The 24,632-nt window shown below is 39.6% G+C and overlaps 1 protein-coding gene across 1 annotated transcript; it reads left to right on the top strand.

Annotated features, from left to right (window-relative positions):
• Positions 1-588: 588 nt before the first annotated feature.
• LOC145776282 (uncharacterized) lies at positions 589-23,193 on the top strand. The gene is made up of 13 exons (XM_082587685.1): positions 589-762; positions 4,081-4,161; positions 5,372-5,538; positions 5,891-6,122; positions 7,891-8,057; positions 8,490-8,679; positions 10,735-11,156; positions 11,536-11,669; positions 14,517-14,827; positions 17,345-17,558; positions 18,250-18,368; positions 19,839-19,936; positions 20,770-23,193. Exons 1-13 carry the CDS (start codon positions 687-689, stop codon positions 20,875-20,877), a joined length of 2,319 nt encoding a protein of 772 aa, XP_082443811.1. The 5' UTR covers positions 589-686; the 3' UTR covers positions 20,878-23,193.
• The last annotated feature ends 1,439 nt before the right edge of the window (positions 23,194-24,632 follow it).

Raw genomic sequence — 24,632 nt, 5'->3', positions numbered from 1 at the left:
CCAATGTAGTAAACATGACTTTTGTTCATGTTCATTTAAAGAACCACCCAGTCACCCACCCACCTGATGTAGACTATTCACCGTTTATTTTAATTCCCCTTTCTTCCCAATTAAGTTGTTTAAATATTTCTTTAAGGACTGCTGTAAATAATTTTGTGCCACATTGATGATCTCCTTTTTCAATTGGAAACGGTTCGGAATCTTTATGTAATCAAATTATTGATATGTTTTTTATGTAAATATTCTTCAAAGCTTAGTGTATGGTTGATCAATTTCTTGTTCTTCCAGTGCTGAGATGACAGCTGATGTTTCAATAGAGTCAAACACTTTTTGTAATCTACTAGTCAAAGGCAGAGTGGAATATTGTGTTCATTTGTTTTCTCGATTAGTTGATTGATAGTAGTATGCGCTATGCAGGTGCTCCATGGTTAAAAAACCTTTCTTAAAGCCAGCTTGTTCTTTAGGTTGTTGATAGTCTAAAGTTTTGTAATTCTGTTATTAATTATTGTTACTGCAAAAATAGTCAACTGTATCACAATTTTTTTTTTCTTTTACAGATCTTATATTTTTTTAAAGTTTGTTGTTTGATAAAAGTTGACGCTAGTTTTAGAAGAAAATGTAAATAGTGTTTCCATGTGAAAAGATAGATTATGTGATTGAAAATAGCATTTGGAGTTCTTGGATTCATGATGATTCGTTTGTCAGTAGCAACAATCTCAATACTTCTCATATCTTTTACGTTTTCCACAGCACAAGAAGCAGGTGAGTTGGTTTTTCCTTTCAAATGGAATGAGCTGTCTGTCCACCAAGATAGCTCTGTTTATTAAGTTCTTAAATTTGCAAACAAATATATAAATGGTAGCCTTGGTAGGGTCATGAAACGGCAGGGTCATTGGTATCAGCTTAAGGGGTTTGTTTTTGGTTCATACCAAGAGTATAAACTAACACATTAATAAGATTTAATTTTTATCTGCTGCTGGTATATGTCGCTGCTTGGTCGGTATATGTCGCTTGGTCGGTAAAAATAATACCTGTACGAGCTTTCAAGTGGTCCTTAGTACAAATGGAGATGGCTGACCCACCCATTCACTGACGCAGTAAACTGAGAGTTTTGTTTAAAATCACACCTAAAATAGACCGATCTGTCATGATCATATCTGGTATGATCTATGTTTGCATGATGCACAGTGCACTGCAAAGTAACAGCTGTCGTTGCAACAAATGTACAATGAGAGTTTTTTGTTTTTAAGTTCCAATGCTACGGTATTTTATGACAAAGTTCATAGGCGCCAACTTTTCAACAAACCTTGGGGGGGGCGAGAAAGGTGATGACGTCATAACCATAACGCTATTTTACTCAATTAAAGTAGTTTTTGATTAAGCTTAGTGTCTTGTTTATATTAGACACCTAGATCGCAAACCGAATTTATGAGAACCGCTGCTTGAAACGATTAGTTTTACGCAAGCAGTAGCCTACCCCTAGTCTATTAAAATTTTGATATGGTTAGCTCATAATTGAAACAGTTGGAAAACAAGCCGATTCATTTCCTTTTTGTGCGAGTGAATAACAACGATCAAAACAGTGAAGTTATCGAAATAAAACGCAAAAAATCATGATCTCAAGCAGAGTGAAAACCCACTATCAGTTTTATTAGCTTCGCTTCTGCTCATTTTGCTAATTACTTACCTTCAAAGCGTTAACAGCGGCGAAGTGTTTTCTCTTCTGTTTTTTGTCGAAAGTCTTTTATCGAATACCGTATATACTCGAGTATAAGTCGAGATGTTCGCAAGTAATTTTCACCTCAAAAAGACAGGTTCAACTTATACACGAGACAAGCTCGACAGTTTTCAAAACAAACGCATTTTTGCTGCGGTAAAATCATTGCCGACGTACTGTAGATTACGCAGTGTGTAATGGCGTCAGCCAAAGTAAAAGTTTTGAATACGTTTACTTGCAGTGATTCAAACTTAATTTTCAAATTTAATGATTTCTTGTCAATTCTAAACTTTATGCACTTGTTGAGCAATATGCAAAGTTCACGAGACAAAACAGCGGAAAGAGCTGTTTTAAGAGATCAATTTTTTTATTTTTGCGTGTAGGATATAATCGTTTTAATTATGTAACATTCCATGATCGTTGAAGTCGATGTCAAACCTTAGCGACCGCATAAAACAATGATGTCAGGTTAGCTAGGTGATAATAGCGGTAAGAGACGTCGTTATTGCAGGCAATATCTGCGGCCAAGACCATTAAACACCTTTTCTTTTATCGGTTTTCAATTTAATCCTCACACACTGCGAACAAAACAATGCGTTCTGTTGAATCATAATTGATCTCACAGCGGGAAGGCCTCGTTGAAAATAGCGCGTCTAATTAGCTGGTTTACTTAATATTGACGTGAATAGTTACATGACTTTCAGCAGCGTAAGTTACTCTACCATCTATACCAGTGGTTCTCAACGGGGGCGGTACTGCCCCCCGGGGGGGGGCGGTATAATTTCCTAGGCTTATGGGGGGCGTTTTGATTATTAGGGGGCATTCTGGTTTAAACCATCTACTGCCCAGCGTAACGATTTCGTCAAAGAGCTCGTATTTTCGTGGTAGCATTTCCTACCTCATACCTGGTGGAAAAGGGATTCAGCTGTGTTGTTCTGCTACCTAGAGAACGTTCAAATATTACGTAATGCCTTCGAGGGGGAGGGGGGTTTATGCAAAGCGTTGCGTTAGCGTCACATTGGGGGGGAGGGGGTTCAAGTAAAACGTTACATAACGCTTTCGAGTACGAAATGGTAGTTTTTGTGCTGAATTTGTAGTGAAAAAGCGTTACATGGGGGAGGGGGGGATTGAAAAAAGCGTTACGTTGGCGTTACATGGGGAAGGGGGGGTCAAAAATTCGGAAAAAAAGCGTTACGTAATATTTGAACGTTCCCCTACCAAACAGAAAAACCCACTTGACATATGATATCCATAAGAGGTGATCTTCGAATGTTCACACTGGCTTTACGCCAGATGTGAAGAAACTGGCACTTTCTTACCAAGCCCAAGGTTCACACTGACTACCAGTAGGCCTATACTGTTTTCATGCTCGCAAATATATATTTGCTTGTTATCAAATATAGTTACTTGTCTCTAAAATCGTTACAGCTTGTTTCGCCCTAAAAGGGGCATCATCAAAAGGTCCTGATTCTAATATAAATATAATTCTATTTGAATAAGGACCTTCTGATGATTCCCCTTTTTAGGGTAAAACAGGCTGTGAGGGTTTTAGAGACTGATAAACTAGCCTATATTTGATGTAATTCACTCTGCTTGGCATTTAAGCACTTTTGTAGTATTAATAGTATTTTTTTTTCGTTTTTTCTTAATTAATCGTTTTTGTTGGGGGGCGGTAAAATTTTGCTAGTTCATGAAGGGGGCGTTGGGCCAAAAAAGGTTGAGAAACACTGATCTATACACTTTGAAATTTCCATACAGTATGAGAAAGCCATGCGATCAGCTGCTGTTTTGCAGCAAAAGCAACGTAGGCTATTTTTCGCTTTCAGCATTCTTTAAGTCTTTATCTTTGAAACACCACTTGTAATAACCATTTTTGTTGCCCCTCAACCATAAATTTATGGGCCGCCCCCCCCCCTGAAGTCGGCGCGGATGATAAAATTGTAAAGTTAGTATATTAATAACAGAGTGAAAGTTAATCTTATAATTGTTTCAAATATTTTTTTCACTATATTTAGATGCTTTAAATGCTTTAAGTATTTACGTGGAGTATTACTGCTTTACGTGGATCCCTTGTGGACTTTACGCCCATTCAAGGTTAAAAAGTGTCGCAAACCCCCCTCTTTTTTAATTTGAAAGTTAAGAGTTAGTATAATATGATACTTGGTAAATTACAGTATTTTTTTCTAATCTCAATAATTTACTGCATATATCATATTTCCATGTAAACAAACTAATCATTATAAAATGAGTAAATTGTAAACCAAAATTTTTGCTGATTTCTAATTCTTGCACCTGCTTTCAAAAAACTGATTATGCTTATCTTATCAGTGAGTTATATTTCTAACGTTAAATTTTTCCTCCAGATGACGATTTGCTAATTCCAGAAATCATCAATGCCACTGTACCAGTTGCACAACCACTGGATAATTCAATTGTTCTTTTAAGTAAGTTTGCTGGTGTAAGCTCAGTGAATAGCTAAAATTAGAGTGGCTCTAATATGCCAATTTGTCAGCAAATGATTTTGGTATTTTGGTCATATTTCATTAATGTTGCTACTCATGCTGCCAGAAGAGTTCTTACAGTTTATGTTAACCAAACTTATAACCATTTAGAGAGCTTTGCCTAGTGCCTATTATGGCCTCCATTCGTTGTGGCTGTGTAGTTATTGTGGCTTTTTTGTGGAACAATAAACAATTTGCGAGGCATTTATCTTCATTTGTGTCAATGTAATTGTTGCAATTTGTACATAATTAGTTTTTCTTTCAAACAAAGCGTTGGTTAGCTCATGTTTCTCTGTTCCAATTCTAGTTGTAGTCATTCATGGTATGCCAAAATGAGGGTAGCAGCTAACTCAATGATTCTATGTCCCCTCTTCGATGCCTGTTGTATTGCATCACAGTGTACTGCATGTTGTCACAATGGGAGCAAAACAAAACATGATTATCTTAAATCATTTTTATTGATTTTAACTCATAAAGACATCGCAGTTTGATAAAAACAGTTCAAAATTTTATTTCAATCAAATACGACAAGCCTCATAAAATCTGAAGAGAATTTGCAAAGCTGCCTGATGTGAGACAAACGATGTTGCGATGATAGCTGAAGGGAGGGAGAGAACTGCAAGCAGAAAAGAGAGCAGCAGCCATTACAGAAAAGGCATCAAATGATGAAAGGTGAATAATAATAGATTTTTAGCCAAGTGCAGGGAAAGGTGTTCGTGACTGACAAATTGTTAATGGGAAGGTAAAAGATTATTCGAAGAGTTTAATCCTGTGCTGACTTTTGAGTGGTTAAGGTTTGAAACTTAGCTTCGTATGATTCTTGGAATAAAAAGAACCTCCAATTTTTATGCTGTATTATTTTAAAGTTTGCTTATTGTGACTCTTCGTTTAATGTAAGGCACAGTATTTGGCTCAAACAGCCATAATAAGCTGAACCCCTGCTTTTGCATGTCAAATCTATTTACAGAGGAAGGTGTGAAAAACAGTGACAAATGCATACAAAAAAGTTGTTTTTCTTCTGTATGTTTCCACCTTGAAGTAAGTAGGTATCTCTGAGATTTTTTTGTAATAAATTCACGTCATTAAAGTAAAAGCTTATTTGAAACTGTAAACTGTTGTTGTGATATCATTACAATGAAACTTCATATTTTAGAGTTCGAAACAACATCTTCGCTCGACGATCAGAATCAGAAAATTGCCTTTGCACTGGTGCAAGCTTACACTAATGCGTCTCTTTCCCTACTCTCCACCATTAGGCGGCGTCGTTCTACTGGTGCTTTCATTGCTGACAACTCACGAGGTGTAACTTATAGAGTTTTGGTGAGTAAGTTTGCTTGCTTTTGGGCTTGCTCTTGCCATAGTCGTAAGTTTATGCTTGCTTTGCGGTTATAGATAGCACCACTTGCATTGTACTTGAGACAGAACATTCACAAATTGAAACAACATGAGGTTTTAGTTGAGATTGTGATTTATTTAACATAATGTATTTATGCTCTACCCTGCATCAAACAGTGATACTTGCTGCTGTATTAAATACCAGTTTTTATCTGCATTGATTTGCGATTTCAGTTTTGTAACACAAACAATGGGCATGCTTGTGACAAAAGAATGATCTTTGGAGTATAATCTGTTCTGAAACATATACGGTTTCAATTTTGGGTGTTATGTTTAGATCACTGCAACTGCAGTATTTCTTCCTTTGGTGAACGTACAGTTTTACGTGATCGAAGAAATCACGGCGGACTCTTCCTCTACAGTCGTCTCGGGCGCATACGCGGCGGGTCTCCTTCAGGCCAGATCGGATGTGCTTATGGGTTACCTCAGACTTCAAAGTATTGCCACTACAGAAGTAACTTTAGTTTCCGCAAGAGTTTGCGGCACTGCAGAACAATTTTTAGCCATAGGTAAGGGGTTATAAAGTTCGACTTGCTTCATTTTGCAATTACCGTATTTTACGGACCATAAAGCGCACCCGATTATAAGGCGCACTGTCAATAAATTGCTTTGATTAGTTTTTTGTTCATACATAAGGCGCACCGGCTTTTAAGGCGCACGATCAATTTATAAGGAAAAAAGGATGTAAAATGCTTTTTATGGTCCGTAAAATACGGTACCTGGACAGTGGACAGCAGTAATGGTGATCATGCGTTCTCTTATAAAATAACATTCTAAAGAAACCAAACTGTCACAATCAATGTGCAAGGCCTCGCGATGGACTGCTTTGTGTCTTCAACGAGCGTGTTGTTTTGATTGTAAAATTCTGGTGCGATGTGTTATTATCGGTTATGACCTGAAGTAACCTTTGATTGCGAATCTTTGTTATGTAACGTAGTTCTGGACCATTCTGTAAGATGCGAACCTCGAACATTCTGTTGTTTTCTCAATCACCAAATATCGTTTGTCATGATGTCACAAGGATGTTTACCAATGGATCTCTGATTGCGAAATCATTATTATGCAATGTATTTTCTAGAATCATTTTCCCTACGTGACAATCTAGAAACTTCGGCTTATTTACGATTTAGTGCAACTTGACAGAACCATGAGTCCTATGATGTAACATTACGTAACCTTCTCGAAGTTACTATACCGAAAGACCTTCTATAAATAGTGGTGTAATTTGCGTAATGATTATTATGATGAGTTGATTATTATGATGAGTTGGTGATGAGAGATCATTGTTGTAGTAGTGGCAGTTGGTAGTAAATGCAAAGATTATTGTTGATCGAGAGTTGAAGTTATTAAATACGAGTAAAGCAAAGTTGATGCTAATATAATTTCTGATTGAAAATAGAATTGTATGAGAAGCTGTGAGTGGATTACGTTAAACTCGATTAATAGTTGCAAGTATTGGAATCTATTGCTGTTTACTGTTACTTTGATTAATTGCTGGAAGTGGTGAACCATTCGTTGGAGTCCTTCAAGCGTATTCATATATCATTTCACTAGTAGAACTATCCGTGAATTTAATTGACTGCTTTTCGGTTATAACCCATTAAACTACGTCATTGAACCTTTCCAAGTCTTTTTCCTGGTAAGAGATAGAAAGAAATCGTGACACAAACAATTTGTTCAATTTCTTCTTAACTTTGATTAATTAATGTTTTCTTTTGTCAAAAGTGGAAAAAACTACTTTACTTTTCTTTTGTCTTTCAAAGTAACTATGATTGAAAATAATTCAGTTAATAATAATTTATGGCAAACCTGTTTATCGTTCGACCTTAGTGGCGAGGTTTTGTTGGACGGTAAGTGATGCTCCAGCTCAGCTTATTTCTCTTGCTAACCATCACAGCGACAACAATACATGTCAACAAGGTAGAAGGGACAAAGCACGAACGTAAAGACGTGTTTGAGACCGAAATGTGGTTCTATGGAAAATAGTACCAGCACTGTTTGTTATCATCATTAATTTGTGGAATTTAAATTATGCTAAAACCGTAAAGGCATAACATGAAAACAGCTAACCGCACACGCAAGATAGTAGTTTGACAATCAATGAACTCAACTCAGGTCAATCTAATCAAAAAATAAAGAGCCCAAAATGTAGATACTAAACTCATGTTCAGTAGACCTTTCAAAACTTGCACTGTCTTCATCTTCAGCGCTATTAAATAACAAACCATTTGTACTAATGTGGGTCTTTCATATTTAAAGAAAATGTGTATTTTTCAGACCTACGAGTTTTACAAGTCGGCAACCAAGCAGAGGCATCTGATCTCGTGAAGCAGGGAAGCTTCTCTCGACGCATTGAAGATGGACTAAGCTATGTGAGCTATGTGCAGAGCGTGCCAGACACAAGCACATGCTTTGCGTCTGATGATACCAGCGGTCGCTATGCGGTTAGTATGTGTTGGGTATTTAAAACTGTCTTCTTTTTGGAAAAGAAAGTTTAATGTTGCCACCTTCGCTTCTTCGGTGTGTTGGTGGTGCTAAGAAATACAATACTTTAAATGGAACTATGAAAGAAACTATTACTAAGTGTCAATGCGTGATATAAAGTCCAATTTGGCTGTAGAGTGAAAACTTGACATTTACACTTTAGGTCGAATGCAATGATGGGTAACTAAGTGTTCTGGTATGTTTGTTACGTCCGATCCACAGGCCAGAGCTCCCAGAAATCCTGCTGTATATCAGCAATCCTGCTGTATATCAGCAATCCTGATGTATATCAGCAATCCTGATGTATATCAGCAATCCTGCTGTATATCAGCAATCCTGCTGTATATCAGCATGATACTTTTCATAACAATCTGCAAAAAATTCCTGTTCAGGTTTGCAAGATTGTTCCCAATGCTGATTGTGACATCACGGTGTTGTTTCTTGCCATCGACTCCCCCTCTACCAACGAACCTTTGCCGATTGACCTCGCCGACGACACCTTGTGTCACGAGATGAATAGCCCATTAGACATGCAGCTTTGTGCGTTTGCCTTGCAAGCGTTTGTACAAAGACCGACTTACCGTAAGTGCAGGTGCCATGTGTAACGAATAGAATTAACTAACGAAAGTGAATGACATCATTTAAAGGCTTTAATAAACTGAAAAACATATCAGAACATAAATATACCTTCACGTAACAGCAACAGAAAACTATACCAGCACCACCCTACTTCAACACAAGCAACTTGTTAATGGCAACTCAACAAAGTTGTAAAGAAAGATGCTACCTTACAATCATGTGAGCGGTGCCGCCGCAATCAAAATAAAGCCTAAAGCAACAGAACAGAACTTCACGACACCATGTACAATGTTGCCATCTGCTCCTCTCCTGTGTAGTCAGAGAGCCAGATCGATTCAATTACACTTTTAAGTAGGTTTGATGCTTATTTTGGGTTCAGTATATCTTAGTGTTCTGATCAAGAAAAAGATAATTTCTAAGCCGCGACAGGATTGGCTTTCTTGTGTTAGAGATCAACCTGTATACGAAGGGTTGAAATAAAAAAGTCCTTTATTTACAAATTCGTATTTTTTAGAACTGTTGAAATATCAACAGAGTGCAAAACATTGTCCTAACAACGCCATGCATGCAAAACATTTTAGAAAAGCTTGTCAAACTTATAAATCGCGTGGGCCGCTCTGGTAACATTACCTCATTGTGGAGGCACACTCAGCAAATGTTTCATGCATGATCCCCATTATAAGTTGTATTCACAATTGTATATACACTACACAAGTGTTTTAGGAGCGTTCATCTACTTATAGAAACTAAAAGATAGTTCAAGATAGTCTGGAGTGTGTATAAAAAAGTTGGTCTGTGGAGCATTTAACGTTCATTTAAAGATTTTAATGTAAATTTTAAAATGTTTGTTTAACAATAATCTAAATTCTACACAATCTTCTTCTTCGTGTAAACCATTTCTTTGATGCTCCAACGGGTTCTGTCTTTTATCACCTGGTGACTCGGGTTAGATGTTTGGGTAGGTGTCGAGAAGTCACTGAATTGATGCGTCATCAAGTTTGCACAGACCACGTACACCATTTGACGCATGGTAGAGATGGTGTAGTTACAGATGGTGTGGTCTGCAGTATATTCCATCTTGCCACACTCGCGGATAGAGCCAGAAATAATTACAAGATATTACATTTACAATAACAATTAATGCTTTTTAACTATTGAATACTTTTCAACAACTTCAGTAGAAATTTCCTTAACACTGAACACAGCTGGGTGGGATACCTCACAATCATATCTGAAAACATGTTTGTTTTTAGATATGTTTAATTTGACAACCCTGTTTTAGAGCAAGTTTGGAGACTTTTTTCTTAACGCACAGTTAGAAAACCTTAATTAATTTTTCTTAATCAGAACATCAAGGTTTTCTAAACCCAAATATCAAACCTTTTGTTTGAAAGTGGAATTGAATCGGTCTGGGCTCTCTAACTAGTAGACTTGTAGCCTACTGTTGTGTAGACCAGAATTAATTTAATTTAAACTGATGTTTTTCAAGATACTGCGTTTTGTGTAATAGACATGTTGGTAGGTTGCCTATCTTATGATATTAAACTTTAAAGTTTCTGAAACTAAAACATGCAGATTGTTTGTTTCTGGCGACCTTCTTCAATTAAAAGTTACCTCTTCAAAATTGGATGTAGGCAATGTTTCAATAATACTTTACTACTTGGTTACTTAATTACTGCTGCAATCAACGAATGGCAATTCATTCCAATAATCGCAATTCAACGTAAAAATTCTTAGGTTTCTGAGCTTTTGTTTTGTGACCCTTTATTCCTCAGGTTATTTCTTATCAGTTAGGGGTATTTGACCTCCCTCATTTACACTATTTGTGGTAACCACACCATAAAAAAGCCCACAACCCAAAAAGCTTTAAACCCCAACTCACATCTGTGTATCTTTCTGAATTATGAATCCTCCCAATGGAACTCCAAACTCTTTTCTAAATAGTGGCCTCTTTTTAAGTACCGTGCACCACTGCGCCTTCCGAGACACGCGGAAGACAATGTCACAAAATAGGATTGTCATCAATAGTTGTTGAACCAGATCTGTATTTATTTTCAGGCTACCCGGAAGTAGCAACGACCATGCCTCCAACAACTACTGAAACTTTCACGTCAACAGCTGACACAACTTTTGTATCAACTCCAGATACAACTGTTGAAACAACTTCTGAATCTACTGTTGAAACAACTGTTGAAACAACTTCTGAATCTACTGTTGAAACAACTGCTGAAACAACGTTTGAATCAACTGTTGCATCTACTCTGGCGACAACTGCCAGCACTTTGGTAGCAACTCTCGAAGTAGACTCTACCGATTCAACCTCTTGCCCTTCTATTGTTCTTACAATGGAAGTTGAAGTGTATCCTCCATGGCTGGTGGCTTTGGCTATTTTGTTTGGTGTTCTTTTTATTCTTCTCTTGGTCATTATCGCTTGCTGGTGTTGGAAAAGAAAATCAAAACGAAGTGATAGCTTCGAACAGGTGAGGTTTTGTTGCAAGAATACGTCCACGGATTATCAAAATGTTGTTGCTTTGTTTTGTGTGAAAAGAAAAACCTGGGAATTGTAAATTGGAAAAAGAGTGTTTATTTTTCAATTGGGAAGACTTTTTAAAAGTTCAAACTGGTAATTATTTGAAGTTATAATATGCTTCGACCAGCCAGACCACTCATAAGTTAGCCAAAATCCATTTGAGGAATTTCTTTGTGCAACTATGGTTCTGTACAAACGGGTTCTACCAGCAGACATGCAATCAAGCAAAATTTCAGTTAAAAAAGAGCAAATTTCTTAACTTAACAACCTTGCCTGCACTACTAGTTATACGTAGGCACGCATTTAATCACTCCTTTGTTATGACACAGCCACGGCTGGAGACCTCCACCATATCTAACCCCATCGCCACTCCACGGAAGCCGAGTTCCAGCCTCAGTAGAAGATCATCTCCATCTCCTCCTCCTATTGCTGCTCTGGATCCATTTCCAATTCCTGAACCAATGTGAGAGCCTCCGCACTCCTCAAGGATCTCAAATCATTGTCAGGATAGATTTTAGTCATCACATTCACAGCAGTTGATGTAGAGTAAAATAACGTCATTTTAACGTCATAAACTAAATCAAAGTAACGTCAAAACCATTGATATTGCGTGGCATGTTGCTGAGCAACACAGCGTGGATGCTTCAAATTTAACCAGGACCTTAACCTGTTAACTATACAAGTGAATTGGATAATATAATGGATGCTGGCTACCTGTTCTGAATAGTTCAGGACCAGGCCGCTGTCCCGAGGAAGGGAAGACTGAAGTCCTTGACTATGAACTGACTTCAAACTTTGAAACGTTGATGAACAAACCGTTCGGCAACACTGCGAACATACCACAGGAAATTGCGCTGCTTGTTTGGTCGGCTGCATGACCCAGTGATGAGGCTGTCTGATCGAAGGTCGTCGGTTTGACACCCACCTAGGACACGTGGCTCATGTTGACAAGACAGTTAAAGTGGCCACAAAGGCTGTCTGCCTTCTCTGTACTTTTTGACTTGAGCGCGACCAAACCCCACGAGGATAAACGTCGCTGTTCAGTTGAACATTTTCTACTTTCATGGAGTGAGTGCGAGAAAGCTAAATGGAAAGATCAAAAGTTTTAAATTGTTTTTTCCGCCCAAACATGCGTCATACTTAGTGATTGATTGAAGTTATGAGATCACAACAACGCATTGTTAACAAAAACAGGGGTTCCCAACCTGGGGGCCATGGCCCCCTAGTGGGCCATAAACCTTTTTCAAGGGGGCCATAGAAAAATTTGAAAAATAATAATTTTTTTAATTTATCATCTCTAAGTCCTCTCCAACACTATATAACAAAAGAAATAAATTAAACTTTAATAAAAATACTAATAGGCTACATATTAATAAAAATACTGCAAAAACAAGCTCAACTATCATATTAACAACATATGTAATAACTACTTAATGTACTATATCATGTTTATTGTGTGTTGTATTTATATCATTTTATCATTCTAAGTACCGGTTACTATATAAACAAGTTTTTTAATTAAAATGACGTTTCTCCATTTTTTCAAAAGGTTGAAAAAATAGGGGGGGCCATTGATTTTTCAAAATTTTCAAAGGGGGCCATGGTGTAAAAAAAGGTTGAGAACCCCTGCTCTAAATAGTTCTCTTAAAGCTTGCACTTTGACTTCAATAGCCTAGTTTATAATTATGTCAAACACTGAGAAAAAGTAAGAACACTTTTAAAACACCATTTGAAGCAACTGTTGAAACAAGGTCTCTGGGAGCTGCCAGCACCTCGATCCAGTGATTGTAGCGTATGTTACTGATAGAGAACCCACTGAAACTACGATCATTACTTGTACTACAATGTCTAGTTATTCAGCTCTTTTACAAGTTAGTTCGATTTCTTGTTGCTAATCCTGAAACTTCGGTACCTTACTGGGAGCCCAGCAAAGATTGAACTGAGGTCGCCTGGTCGCATCTTTTAAGGCGTTCCCATTTCGACCACAATAACAAACCAGCGCGGCGACATTGTTGATAAAATCCCTTTATATGGTTTCGTCAGCAAATGGAGGCGCCTTCATTGATCTGGGATTATGACGTCACAATCGTTGCTTGGCAATAAAGTCAGCACCATTTCTGCAACCAACCGCTTGTTGTGATTTGCCATGAGGTGACATTTCCACTATAGGATGCCATGGCAGGAAATCTCTGAGGCTCAAGCGATCAAAACGTTGAATACTTCTATTCCAGGTTCTTGGTATTGTCAGGACACACTACCTCTGCCATGTTATTACTTGTATGCTGTGGAGTTTTAACGCTTTTTATGAGATTTTAATGTTGACAATATGTTGTCCAACAACATGGCGGTATCGTTTTTCGAGCAGCACTTCACGGCACTCATCAGACAAGGACGGCAACATGCGAAAAGTTGTTGTCCAAAGCGCGTCTGTTATGTTGGAAGCTGGTAGTTCCCAGAAAGTAGTAAACCCAGATTAATGATTAAGCCCAGCATGCCAGTAAGACCCAAAGCACCCGTTTGCTTATTGGCAACGTCAGGGAAGTGAGCGATGAAAGGGACAGACTGTTTTTTGTTTTGTTTTATTATCTTTATCCTGCATTGCGGGAAAGCGGACTTGAGCGCTATGCATCGGTGTACGCCTTCCGACGTACACCTGACCCACGCTGCAGCCGACTGCAATGTCTGTTTCCGGTTGTTTACTCTACTTATGACTTAAATTTGTCACTACCCATTACTCGAAATCGATTGACGATTGACTTTTGTACGAACTGCTATTGAGTAGCGAGATGAGAAAATAATATTTTCAATTTCTTGTAGCCTAACACTGGTCTTCCAACTATTGAACAAATACAATGTTGTTCTTTCAACAGTTTTGCCTCTAATTGATGAACATTAAAATAATTCACTGTTAGGCTATGCTGCTTTATTAAAGTACGTCATCGACTTAATATCTAGGCTACCGATCCCTAGACAGTCTTTGCAACCAGAGGGGATCAATTTGCAGTGGGGAGTATCATAACAAGACCAAAATGTAAGTTGAGCATAAATGAAACATAGGAGGGAACCGCAATATACAATATACCGCATGACGGTGGTTCTACCTCGTTTATCCCTCGTCGCTTTTTCAAAGGCAAAATTACCCCCATCAGCTTTATTCATACACGATTTGATCATTCATCATGGTCCATTTTTCCTTATATAAAACCAGGTATAAAACTTACCCATTTGATAGATGAACTTTCCCTCGTGGAGGGGGTACAGGTTGTGAAGTTACAATAATATAACGTAACACCTTAACTTGATTATTTAGATTGTTCAACGAGCAAAGCTATTGGAGCCGTGAAGAACTTACCAACGAAGTTGCCAGTAAAGTAGTTCAAGAGCAAAAACTTGACGCTGACGGTTTTGATGCCGATGATGATGATCTGAAAGATAAGTTTAGTCATGATGAAAATGAATTTAGTGATGATGAAAATGAAGATGTTGAAGATCCCACCGTCGTTGAAGTTTCTGGCAAAAGCGATGAAACTGCGGTTACATCGGACAACGAGGGAAGTGACGAAAGCGACATCTACCCAGTCGCCCCCTTTGAAGGATACGACGCCCACAATGATTTTAAAAGTAAGTTTCTTTATGACGTATCTATGCTTTCTTTGTTGTAGATAAAATGTGATATGTATGAGTATTGTCCCAGACAGCAAAACTTGTCATTTTTTTGTATTAATTCAACGTCTGCAGCCGTTGAATCAATATAAAAATGACGAATGTTGCTGTCTTGGGCGTATCGTGATGCGGCAAATATACTGTTGCTGTATCAACGATCTTTGGTTTAAAACTTAATTTGCATTGACCCCAGACCAGTCAATTTATTTGTTGAATGTCTTTCAATTGTTATTCTTAGTAAAGTAATTCTTATTAAATTATTATTAAAGTTATTTTGATTAAAGTAACCAAACAAGCCAGCTGATAATCCCAAGAGCTATCAACCAATATCACTACTCTGCGTCCCATACAAGATCCTGAAACGGTTCCTGCGAACTATACTCGAGCCAGTTGTTGATCCCCAGCTACAAAAAGAACAAGCTGGATTTCGACACGGACGCTGTACGACTCATCAAGCAGACCAAGGATATAGAGAAAAGTTTCGAGAAGGGCAACAAAGCGGGAGTAATCTTGGTGGACCTCACTGCTGCTTATGATACTGTGTGGTACCAAGGGTTAACCCTAAAGCTCCTCTGTATGATCCCAGACAAAAAGGTAGTGCAATTTCTCGCAAACATTCTGGCAAATCGGATCTTTTTGCTGAAGACGAGTGACGGGCAGTGCAGCTGGCTCCGCCGCTAAAGAAACGGTGTTCCGCAAGGATCATGCTTACCACCCCTATTATTTAACATCTACATCAGTGACATGCCAGAGACTACGTCACGCCAGTACGGCTATGCTGATGATCTGGTACTACTCTATTCTGACAAGTACTGGCATGTGGTAGAGGAAGCACTTACAGATAACGTGGCCCAAATCGCAGACTACCTGAAGCTGTGGATGCTGAAACTGAGCCTGGCAAAGACCACTGTCACACCTTTTCACCTTTGCAACATGGAATCTACGCGCCAATTGTCAGTCTCTATCAACGGAAACCCACTCCCACACAACTCGTGTCCCACCTACCTAGGAGTGAAGCTCGACCGACAATTAACCTACAAACACCATGCTGAAGCCCTCCATGCCAAGCTATCAGCACGCAACAACTTGCTGAGATGCCTAGCTGGAACATCCTGGGGTGCTAATACATCCACACTCCGTACATGTGCTCTTGCACTTGTTACAGCACCTCCTAATATGCTTCCCCCACTTGGTGCCGCAGCGTACACACTTGCAAAATTGACACTGCCCTCAACACCACTTTGAGAATAATCACGGGTTGCCTGCTTCCAACTCCCACTGACTTTCTGCTGGTACTATCAGGCATCGCCCCAGGTAGACTTCGTAGGTAAAACTACGTACGCAGTCTGGTCCTACAAGCTATGTCAAGAGATGACCACCTCCTCAACCAGATTGTCCTAAACTGGCACTCCCAATAGCCCCAGCGCTTGAAATCTCGACGCCCGTTTTCTCGACATGCTGCAGCTATCTGTAAATCCAACTTCCACATTTCCAAAATTTGGAACAGTGAATGGAGAGAAGTTGCGAGACCAACCCAATTCACAGTCCTTCCCAATACCAACACCCCACCTGGAGCAGAACTACCACCGAAGGGATGGGTGAAGCTCAATCGCCTGCGGACTGGGGTGGGCCGTTTCAACAGCAACATGTTCCAATGGGGCCTCGCCGATTCACCATCTTGTGCATGTGGCTCAGATTCTCAGACTGCACACCACATTATGTACCATTGTCATGTATATCGACCCAGGACAGATATGTGGAATTCACAACGCTCGATGAACACACAATCCATTGGCTGCTGCGCCTGGATGTAACAACGTGATCTGCGGCGGCCTCAAACGCAAGAAGAAGATTAAAGTAATAGATTGAGTTTCGCTTTTAGTTTCGTTTTTCGAGAAAAACGAAGCGGTACAATTGCGCTTCAATGAGGCCATTTTCATAAGTAAAAAGAGTCCAAAGATCAACAACTGTGCCGAAAGGGAAGAACTACGTCACCTAATCTATTAATCAACTGATTCAACAAAATTTCACTGCAACGCCTAACAGCACAGAAACTCAGCAGACAGCATTCAAGACAGCAGCCTCAAGCCAAACAAAAACATCCGCATAAAACAACGACTCACTAACTCCAATACCATGCGTCATAGTGCATAAGTAGGGAACTGTGTTCTGAAAGCTAGTGCAATTCGCTATTACCTCAGTCAACTCGCAGCATCTGGCTAAAACAGGTCGTTAGTATCTACATTGTGAAGTAAACTTATTAAAGTATTTCATACAATCTGCGTTCGTTGTGGATGTAAAGATTCCAGATATCAAAATACGCCATTTCTACATTGATTCAACATTTGCAGATTGAATCAATGAAAAAATGACGGATTTTGCTCTTTGGGATGAAACACAAAAGCTAAAAGTATCATATTCGTCAAAATTCCAGTTTGTCTTTGTTCGTGATATCTCTATTCAACATTCTCCCAGTGGAAACCCTGCCCAGGCTCTTATTCGACGAGGACACCGCTTTGGCCGCCGACCCAATAAGCGCCACTGGTGACGTCAACCAACCTGCCCATGTGGAACGGCTCCCTCCCATTTCTCACAATACACCAGTCATCGCGAACTACAGCGACGCCCAGCGAAGTATCGACGACGCGCTGGCACCTGCCACTCCTTCTGTCTTCGACCAACTAGATGAGTACGTCATCATGTAGCTTTGTGACGTTTTCTATCGTGTTGCCCATGGAAACTGCGTGTTTTCCTTATTCTTTTTAAAGTTGCCAGGTGACAAAAGTACGTTGGGTTGTGAAAAGTTTGGCGTTCATCAAGACAACTATCGTTTGTATCACTAATTGGAATATGATTGCAATAACGTTGTTGCAACGTTCATCTGAGGAAAGTGAAAGTAAACCAAAAACAAGTTGATTTATTGCTTCACTAACGTTTCGCGCACAATGACAATGCGCGAAACGTCAGTGAAGCAATAAATCAACTTGTCTTTGGTTTACTTTCACTTTCATCAGATGAACGTTTCAACCAGTGCTAGAAACAACAGTACGATGGCTGCTATAATTTAATAATTCTTTATTGCAATCATAAAACGGGGTTTGACGATTTTAAGAGTTTAGGATACTAGTATTTAAAGTAACAAATATTTCAGTTATTTCTGTTCTTATTCAAACGTTCTCACAATCAATCTCGTTTTATGATCTTATTCGCATTTGTCAAACAACTTTCTCACTGAAAATGAACTGTACCAAGTTCCAAGCCTAGTTTTTGTTCAACACAAATTGTCGTTTGCTTGAACAACCTCATCCCATGACTTTGTTGTGCCGTCTTGGTCGCTTGTATCCATGGAAAGCCTTCGCTACATTCGTTTTGCATTCCAGCTTGCCAAGGCACCAACGTAGCTTTGATCTTCCTCCTTCTCCTCCGACCATGGAAGAAGATAGTTCTCCGGGCTCGCTATCATCACCAGCTCATCACCCGGAACCGGTATACTCTCAAGGTACAGTATAATGATGAGGATAATGATTTTCAAACCCGACCAGTGATGCATGGCCGTCAGATCACTCAGCATGCGACAATTCAGCAAGTGCATTTGAGCTACTGCCAAGTCAGCTAGCTAACATCGGACTTGTTTGGTCATCGCTTGCTAAACTGAATTTGCTGACTCGTGGCATGCCAACTTTCTGCTTGGCTCAGTTACTTGCTAAGTTTCATCATTTACCAACTTCAGCCACTTGCTGAAATGTCGCTAGCTCAGTTCACAATTACTTATTGGAGACTTGTGATGCATTGGCTCCTGAGCAAAGCGACCTTACAAGTTAGTGGGTTCAAATCCAAGCATTTTTTTCGTTTTATGTGATGCAGTTTTGTGGTATATTTTGGAACTTTTACGTAACCGTAAAATCTTTTTCACACAATGTTTTAAGTTTTGTTGCGTCTTTAACTTGCTTAACGGCTTAGTGGGTGCGGTTCTAGCTCTGAATCCGTAGTCATGGGTTTGATACCCCATCGAAAAATACCAAAAACTCGGTGAAAATGGCGTTGACCTTTGTTTGTACTCACCACTCAGCCTTGCAAGGGTGAGAATGCTCTCGGCCACGCTTCTATATGTAGCTGCGCTGAAAGCAATGCATATCTGCAATGGATACAGCGCTGTATTATTACTTTTTTGTTTAGCTTAGTTTCATTAAGTCAGCTGTTGTTGATCCTACGTAACATATGTGCATTTTGTTTCTCGGCAGCCGATTTGTAGCAAGAATTGACAGCGATAGACACGTGTTTCGCCCATGAGGCTGGGCTCATCAGTATCGCACCGTATTCTGCCACAAATTTATTCGACCACCGCTTTACCAGTCAGTTTAACTCTTATCTTTGTGGAAACAAAGAAAGAGCCAACAAAACCAGCAGGCGCCAGGGCAGAGGACATTGTGAAGAAAGGGGCGTTCTTCCCGGCTATCAGCACAAGGCTGAGCACTCACTGCTGGTTTTGCTGGTTTTGTTGGCTCTTTCTTTGTTTCCACAAAGATAAGAGTTAAACTGACTGGTAAAGCGGTGGTCGAATAAATTTGTGGCAGAATACGGTGCGATACTGATGAGCCCAGCCTCATGGGCGAAACACGTGTCTATCGCTGTCAATTCTTGCTACAAATCGGCTGCCGAGAAACATATTGTTGATTGAAAAGTCTGAATGGCTAGCGTGGAAGCTACACCGTTATGGTTGGCGAATCGCAGTTGCTCGCTGTACTAGTGAGTGCTCAGCCTTGTGCTGATAGCCGGGAAGAACGCCCCTTTCTTCCCAATATGTGCATTTGTTACGTCACATGATCGTACACGTGGCCGGTGGTTAACTGGAGTTGTACTACTACTCCGTACTTTCTTTTAGACAGCAAATCAGACGTTGAATCAATGTAAAAAAAGGTTGATTTGCAGTCTGGGCTGCGGCACCTAATAATCTGTGTGTTACTTGCAGTGATACCTCGCAGCGCCCGATCAAGACAACCACCTGAGGCGTTCAATATCTCTTCTCCGCACGAGGTTCCTCTATTCAATCCGGCCTTTTCCCCACCGGTAAGACACCAAGAATTGCACGGATGGCTGCACGATGGATTGAGGCTTTATGAATGTTTTGCGCCACCAAGTCTTGTGCCAGTGGTTCAAATCTCATACAAGTCCCAGATACGACGTTAAGTCGTTTTTATCATAAGAGGTTTCTCGGTCCGAAAATGTGCATTTCCTTAATGAATCTGCCCTTCCCTTTTGAAGCGTATATGCTTGCCAATGGACGATTTAGTAATGCGAAAGGATAATTTAATCAAAATTTAAAATTTCCTTTGTTCGTTTTATAAGTATCAGTTCCTAACACAAAGAAACTTGGACGTATCAGAAAGACTTTGTCTGAAAACATAAGGATGATTGAGGATGTGCTTTGCCATACCCCGTCCTACCCGGACATCTGGGAAATGAGATAGAAGACAGAAAGAAAATGAGAAGAAGAGAATGAGATTTGAAACAATGACGCAGGCTCAGTCACCCAAGGTTGACGGTTTAACGTTTCCGCTTACAACCGAAGTGTTGTTGCTTTTAAAGATTCCATTTACTAGGTTTGTTTCGCACAAGCGCACACCCCGAGAGTCGAACAACTGTTGCTTGATCTCAGTATGTATACCTTGAAGAAACATTTCACCCAACAATCCTACAATCTATCAAACCGTGTTTGTAATAATCACTAAATAAAAACAGTCAAGTTTGGTAACCAATAAAATTTATTTAAAATTACGCAAAGCTTTCGCCGCCGTTAGGGCGACTTCGTCAATATTCTTATTCAAATAGAAACTCAGTGTTTGTAATGTTGCCAAAGTGACGTCACTGGGATGCAAATTAATTCCCATCTTTTCCTCCAGGAGCCTCATGGGATCGCCATGCCAGCCACACATGGCAGAAATTCAAATGATCCACAGTCTCGCTTCCCGGAATCGAGTAAGGATGCTCATGAAGAGATAGATCCTTAAAAGATTGCATGAATGCGGTCATCTGGAGTCTTTGGAACAAGTAGAAGAATTGAAGTTTGAACGTTTTTATTTTTGTTTTTAGGAAATATCTCAATGAAATTTGTTTTTGTTTTTAAATAATGTTATAAACCCTTATGTGTTTACTGTTTATTTAATGTGGAATCGTTGTTCAGAGATTATTTCTCAACTTTACCTATCTACTTCAAATGTCAATGTATTACTTGTTGCTCTACCACTGTGATATTCCGCCAGTGTTCCTTCATTTTAAGACAATTTTTCGCCAAGCCCTTTCATTAACTCTGGATTTTTCAAACTTCTTCTCTTGCAATGATCACTAGCAACTTTTCATCCCGTGAAGAAATCAATATTTCTTGAAATAAGTTTCATTGGATCAGGATATCGGTTTCATCCTCATCACCATATCCGTTTTAGACTTTTTTCCCCAAACATTTGCATGTTCCTGGGCTTAGCTTGGCATGGGTGTAGCTCCCCGAATCTTTGCCGTCTGTAGCAGCGGTTCATTACAAGGCGCATCCCTTCAGGATTTCTAACATTCTATTGTCTTTGCCGATACAAACATGAATCTGGTACGAACCGGTTGTGACTGGTCATTGCTCCAAACATCCTGGTGGAAAACACAACCATCATCATCCATGTTCGGTTTTGACACCAGTAGTAGGGGTGATCGATGATCATCTTCACTCGCATTCTCCATCTCATTCTGTCTATCGCATCTTCCTCTTTTAGTACGACCTTTCGACTTTACTCTTAGTATAATAGGAATAAAATTTTGACCAAAGTATTGACCTCACCCCAGTACACGTGTTGTGAGGGTGGCTCGTGAACGGCTTGTAGCTAAACTTATAATGGAAAGATGCCTCAAAGCCATTTTCGTGTAAACAATATAAGGATGGATTTGAGGTGTCTTTTGGTCTTTTTTCCAAGTTGCGTTTGACGGAAATCCTGCCATTTTTCGGAAAATTGTTAAAAAAGTAATTTAAAAATTATATCTACTTGCTAAGCCTAGGAAATCTTTGAATATTTAAAAGTCATCCAGTCCATGCTAGCATGTGAACATTTGAGATTTAGACTTTTATTTCTAAATAAATTGGATTGGTTGCAGCTAGATGCCAATCGGATTGTGTCAATTATAAGTGTTTTAGTCTATTATTCTGCATTGTGCCATTTTATCATATCGATATTTTTAGAACTTTATTTCTAAAGATTTTGGCTTTCTGTCCCTGTTTAATTATGTTGATTGTGCCATGTAGTGATCGTGTAGACTTTGTAATCAGTTTTTTGCAAACTTGTTCATTGCATTAATCCCTGCAACGGCTTAATCTTGTCACTTAAGTTAGGTATCCAAAGCTGCATCTTGTGTTGCAAACACGACAGCCCGAAATTGTTTAAATGAATTTCATGGAAATCCAAGTTTTGTTGATCGAAGTGAAACTCGTAGGAATATATGTTGCTGTACCTTCTTGTTGGTATCTGCTGCTTGCGCTTCATCGCATGATCATGTAGTTCTCTCTTAGTGCCATTCATACAAGTCACTAACCCGTCGGTGAATCACTTTAGTCAAATCAAGAATCAAATTCTGATCGACGACGAGTTTCACTTCCTATCATCTATGATGAAAGCGCTGACAGTAATTCTTCTGGTGAACAGTGGTAAGAAGTGGGCCCGTGGCATGTCTCTGTCCCCCTGATATGTATGCAGCCTATTGGCCAGGAAAAGCTTTGTTTAGCTCCTTTATAAAGTTACATAGGTTGATAACTGGCCAGAAATTAATTTGTTACCGCAACGTCTCCAGCTGACCTGACCTGCAAATGGAGATCACAAGCGTCGCGGTGGGGCCCCCGGTGAACAGTTTCATTCAGTACGATAAATAATGTGTTGTCTTACAACTTACAATTGTCACAACTTATTCTGGTTGTTTTACGTTGTTACAACGTCGAGACATGTATAACAGCATGAGCTTTATACTTTATGTAGTCTGCGACAACAAGCTGTCAGCTTTATCGTCGATAATAATCTTAAGACCTGGCCAGCGCCAACCAGCTGAATTATACCACGAGAACCGCGTGTGTTGCTCTTTCGTCACTATTTTCTGTGGATTGGTAGCAAATGCAAGAAAGCATGGACGACTGGACGTTTAGCCCATAGTCACTAGAAGAACTATTGATGATTTGTATTTTATCTCAATGTCAGTGTTACAAATATGTCTTTAGCTGTAGCTTAATGTCGCATGTGTTCGTCATTGTGATGCATGTAATTGCTTATTATGACGTATTTGTGCATGATTACATCATCTTCATGTTGCACGTCGTAATTTTCTGAGTCCAATCACGTTGTAGCACGTCCAGTCAGCACCGTAGTATTTTCGGTTAATTGCATGTGACCAGAGTCCATAGCTTGTGTACTGCGCATGCGCAAAAGCAATGCACGTGCGCTTATGCTCATGGTTCCACTGTAGTTTTCGTTGAAGGTCGTGGGACTACTCGGCATGCGACAACTCAGCAAGTACATTACAGCTACTGTCAAGTCAGCAAATGAGATTTTCAACTAGCATCGGATTTGCTTGGTCATCGCTTGCTATAACTTACAGAATTTGCTGACTTGTGACATGCCAAGTATCGGCTTGCTTAGTTTCATCAATTGCGAACTTCAGGCGCTTGCTGAAATGTACACTGAGTTGCTTATAAGTTAGTTCACTTGATCAACTGCCATTTGGTGAGTTCACAACTGCTGACTTGTAGGAGACTCTCATGTGGATGGGAAGGCAACAGGGCCGTAGCCAGACCGCAGAGCAAGGGGGGCCGAAACATTGAATCATTATGATTGTAGCTGTTGCTCGAGAATGTTGGGATTTTTCCAGGGCGGTGAGGGACCCCTGGCCCCCGGTTGGTTACGGGCCTAGAAGGCAATTTTCATGTCCACATTTTGACATTTCACTGAGTAGGCTGAGTCTTGCCGAGACATGGCCACTATTGATCTCATTGCTGTGGTTCAGCGATATCGTTAACACAATGTGGACTGACAAGGGTTAACTGATGCTCAATTGCTCATACGGCTCGCCGATAAGCTTGTTATGTGTTTTTAACCACATTTCTGCTGTTTATTGCAGCAGCAAGCAACCTTCATTTTTTAGGTGGTTCAAAAAATTCAGAAACATTTATGATGGAATGATGTTTAAATACTATTTGACGTAATTTTTAAAAATTCCTTCGATTCCCACCTCGACGTAACGTTACCTCAAATACGAGTTTTTTGTCCACCTGCGTAGCGAAAATAGGCCACGCAATCTGTGAGATCGTTATATGACATTTGATCACCCCTTAGTCTAGTCAGGGCTAGAGCGTATAACTTGGCCTCGGTACCAATGAAAATCCTTAGATTCCAGAACAGACATCCATAATCAAAGCATTTAGACTCCAACGAATATGTATGCATTCGTTTCTGGACCCCTTATAAATATCCCGGGCCGTTTAACAAAGATTCAAAACCAATCAAAAAAGAGTAAAAGTTACAAAAATAAAATTCGACATAGTAAACCTATTGAAGATTGAAACTAAGTTGGCTACTGTGCTGGACTGCTGGCAACTGCCACTTGGCACTTGCTTACTAGGGTAGGCACTTTAACATTACCCACTCGTCGAAGAGTGTCTGCTTTTCAATGTGAAATTGCTTTGTGTTTTAGTCACAATTTTCCTTATAAACTCCATTGATTGCAGTCATTAAGATCCTTCTTGCAC

This window comes from Aplidium turbinatum, chromosome 8 (assembly GCF_918807975.1).
Source record: "Aplidium turbinatum chromosome 8, kaAplTurb1.1, whole genome shotgun sequence".
Taxonomy (NCBI): domain Eukaryota; kingdom Metazoa; phylum Chordata; class Ascidiacea; order Aplousobranchia; family Polyclinidae; genus Aplidium; species Aplidium turbinatum.
This window is presented reverse-complemented; position numbering and strand designations above follow the sequence as displayed.

Bases quoted from the DNA above. Each gene is read 5' to 3' on its own strand.
- LOC145776282 (XM_082587685.1), top strand. From the start codon at position 687: ATGATGATTCGTTTGTCAGTAGCAACAATCTCAATACTTCTCATATCT. The intron at 5,539-5,890 runs GTGAGTAAGTTT...TGTTATGTTTAG, and splicing joins GTGTAACTTATAGAGTTTTG to ATCACTGCAACTGCAGTATT. The intron at 19,937-20,769 runs GTAAGACACCAA...CTTTTCCTCCAG, and splicing joins ATCCGGCCTTTTCCCCACCG to GAGCCTCATGGGATCGCCAT.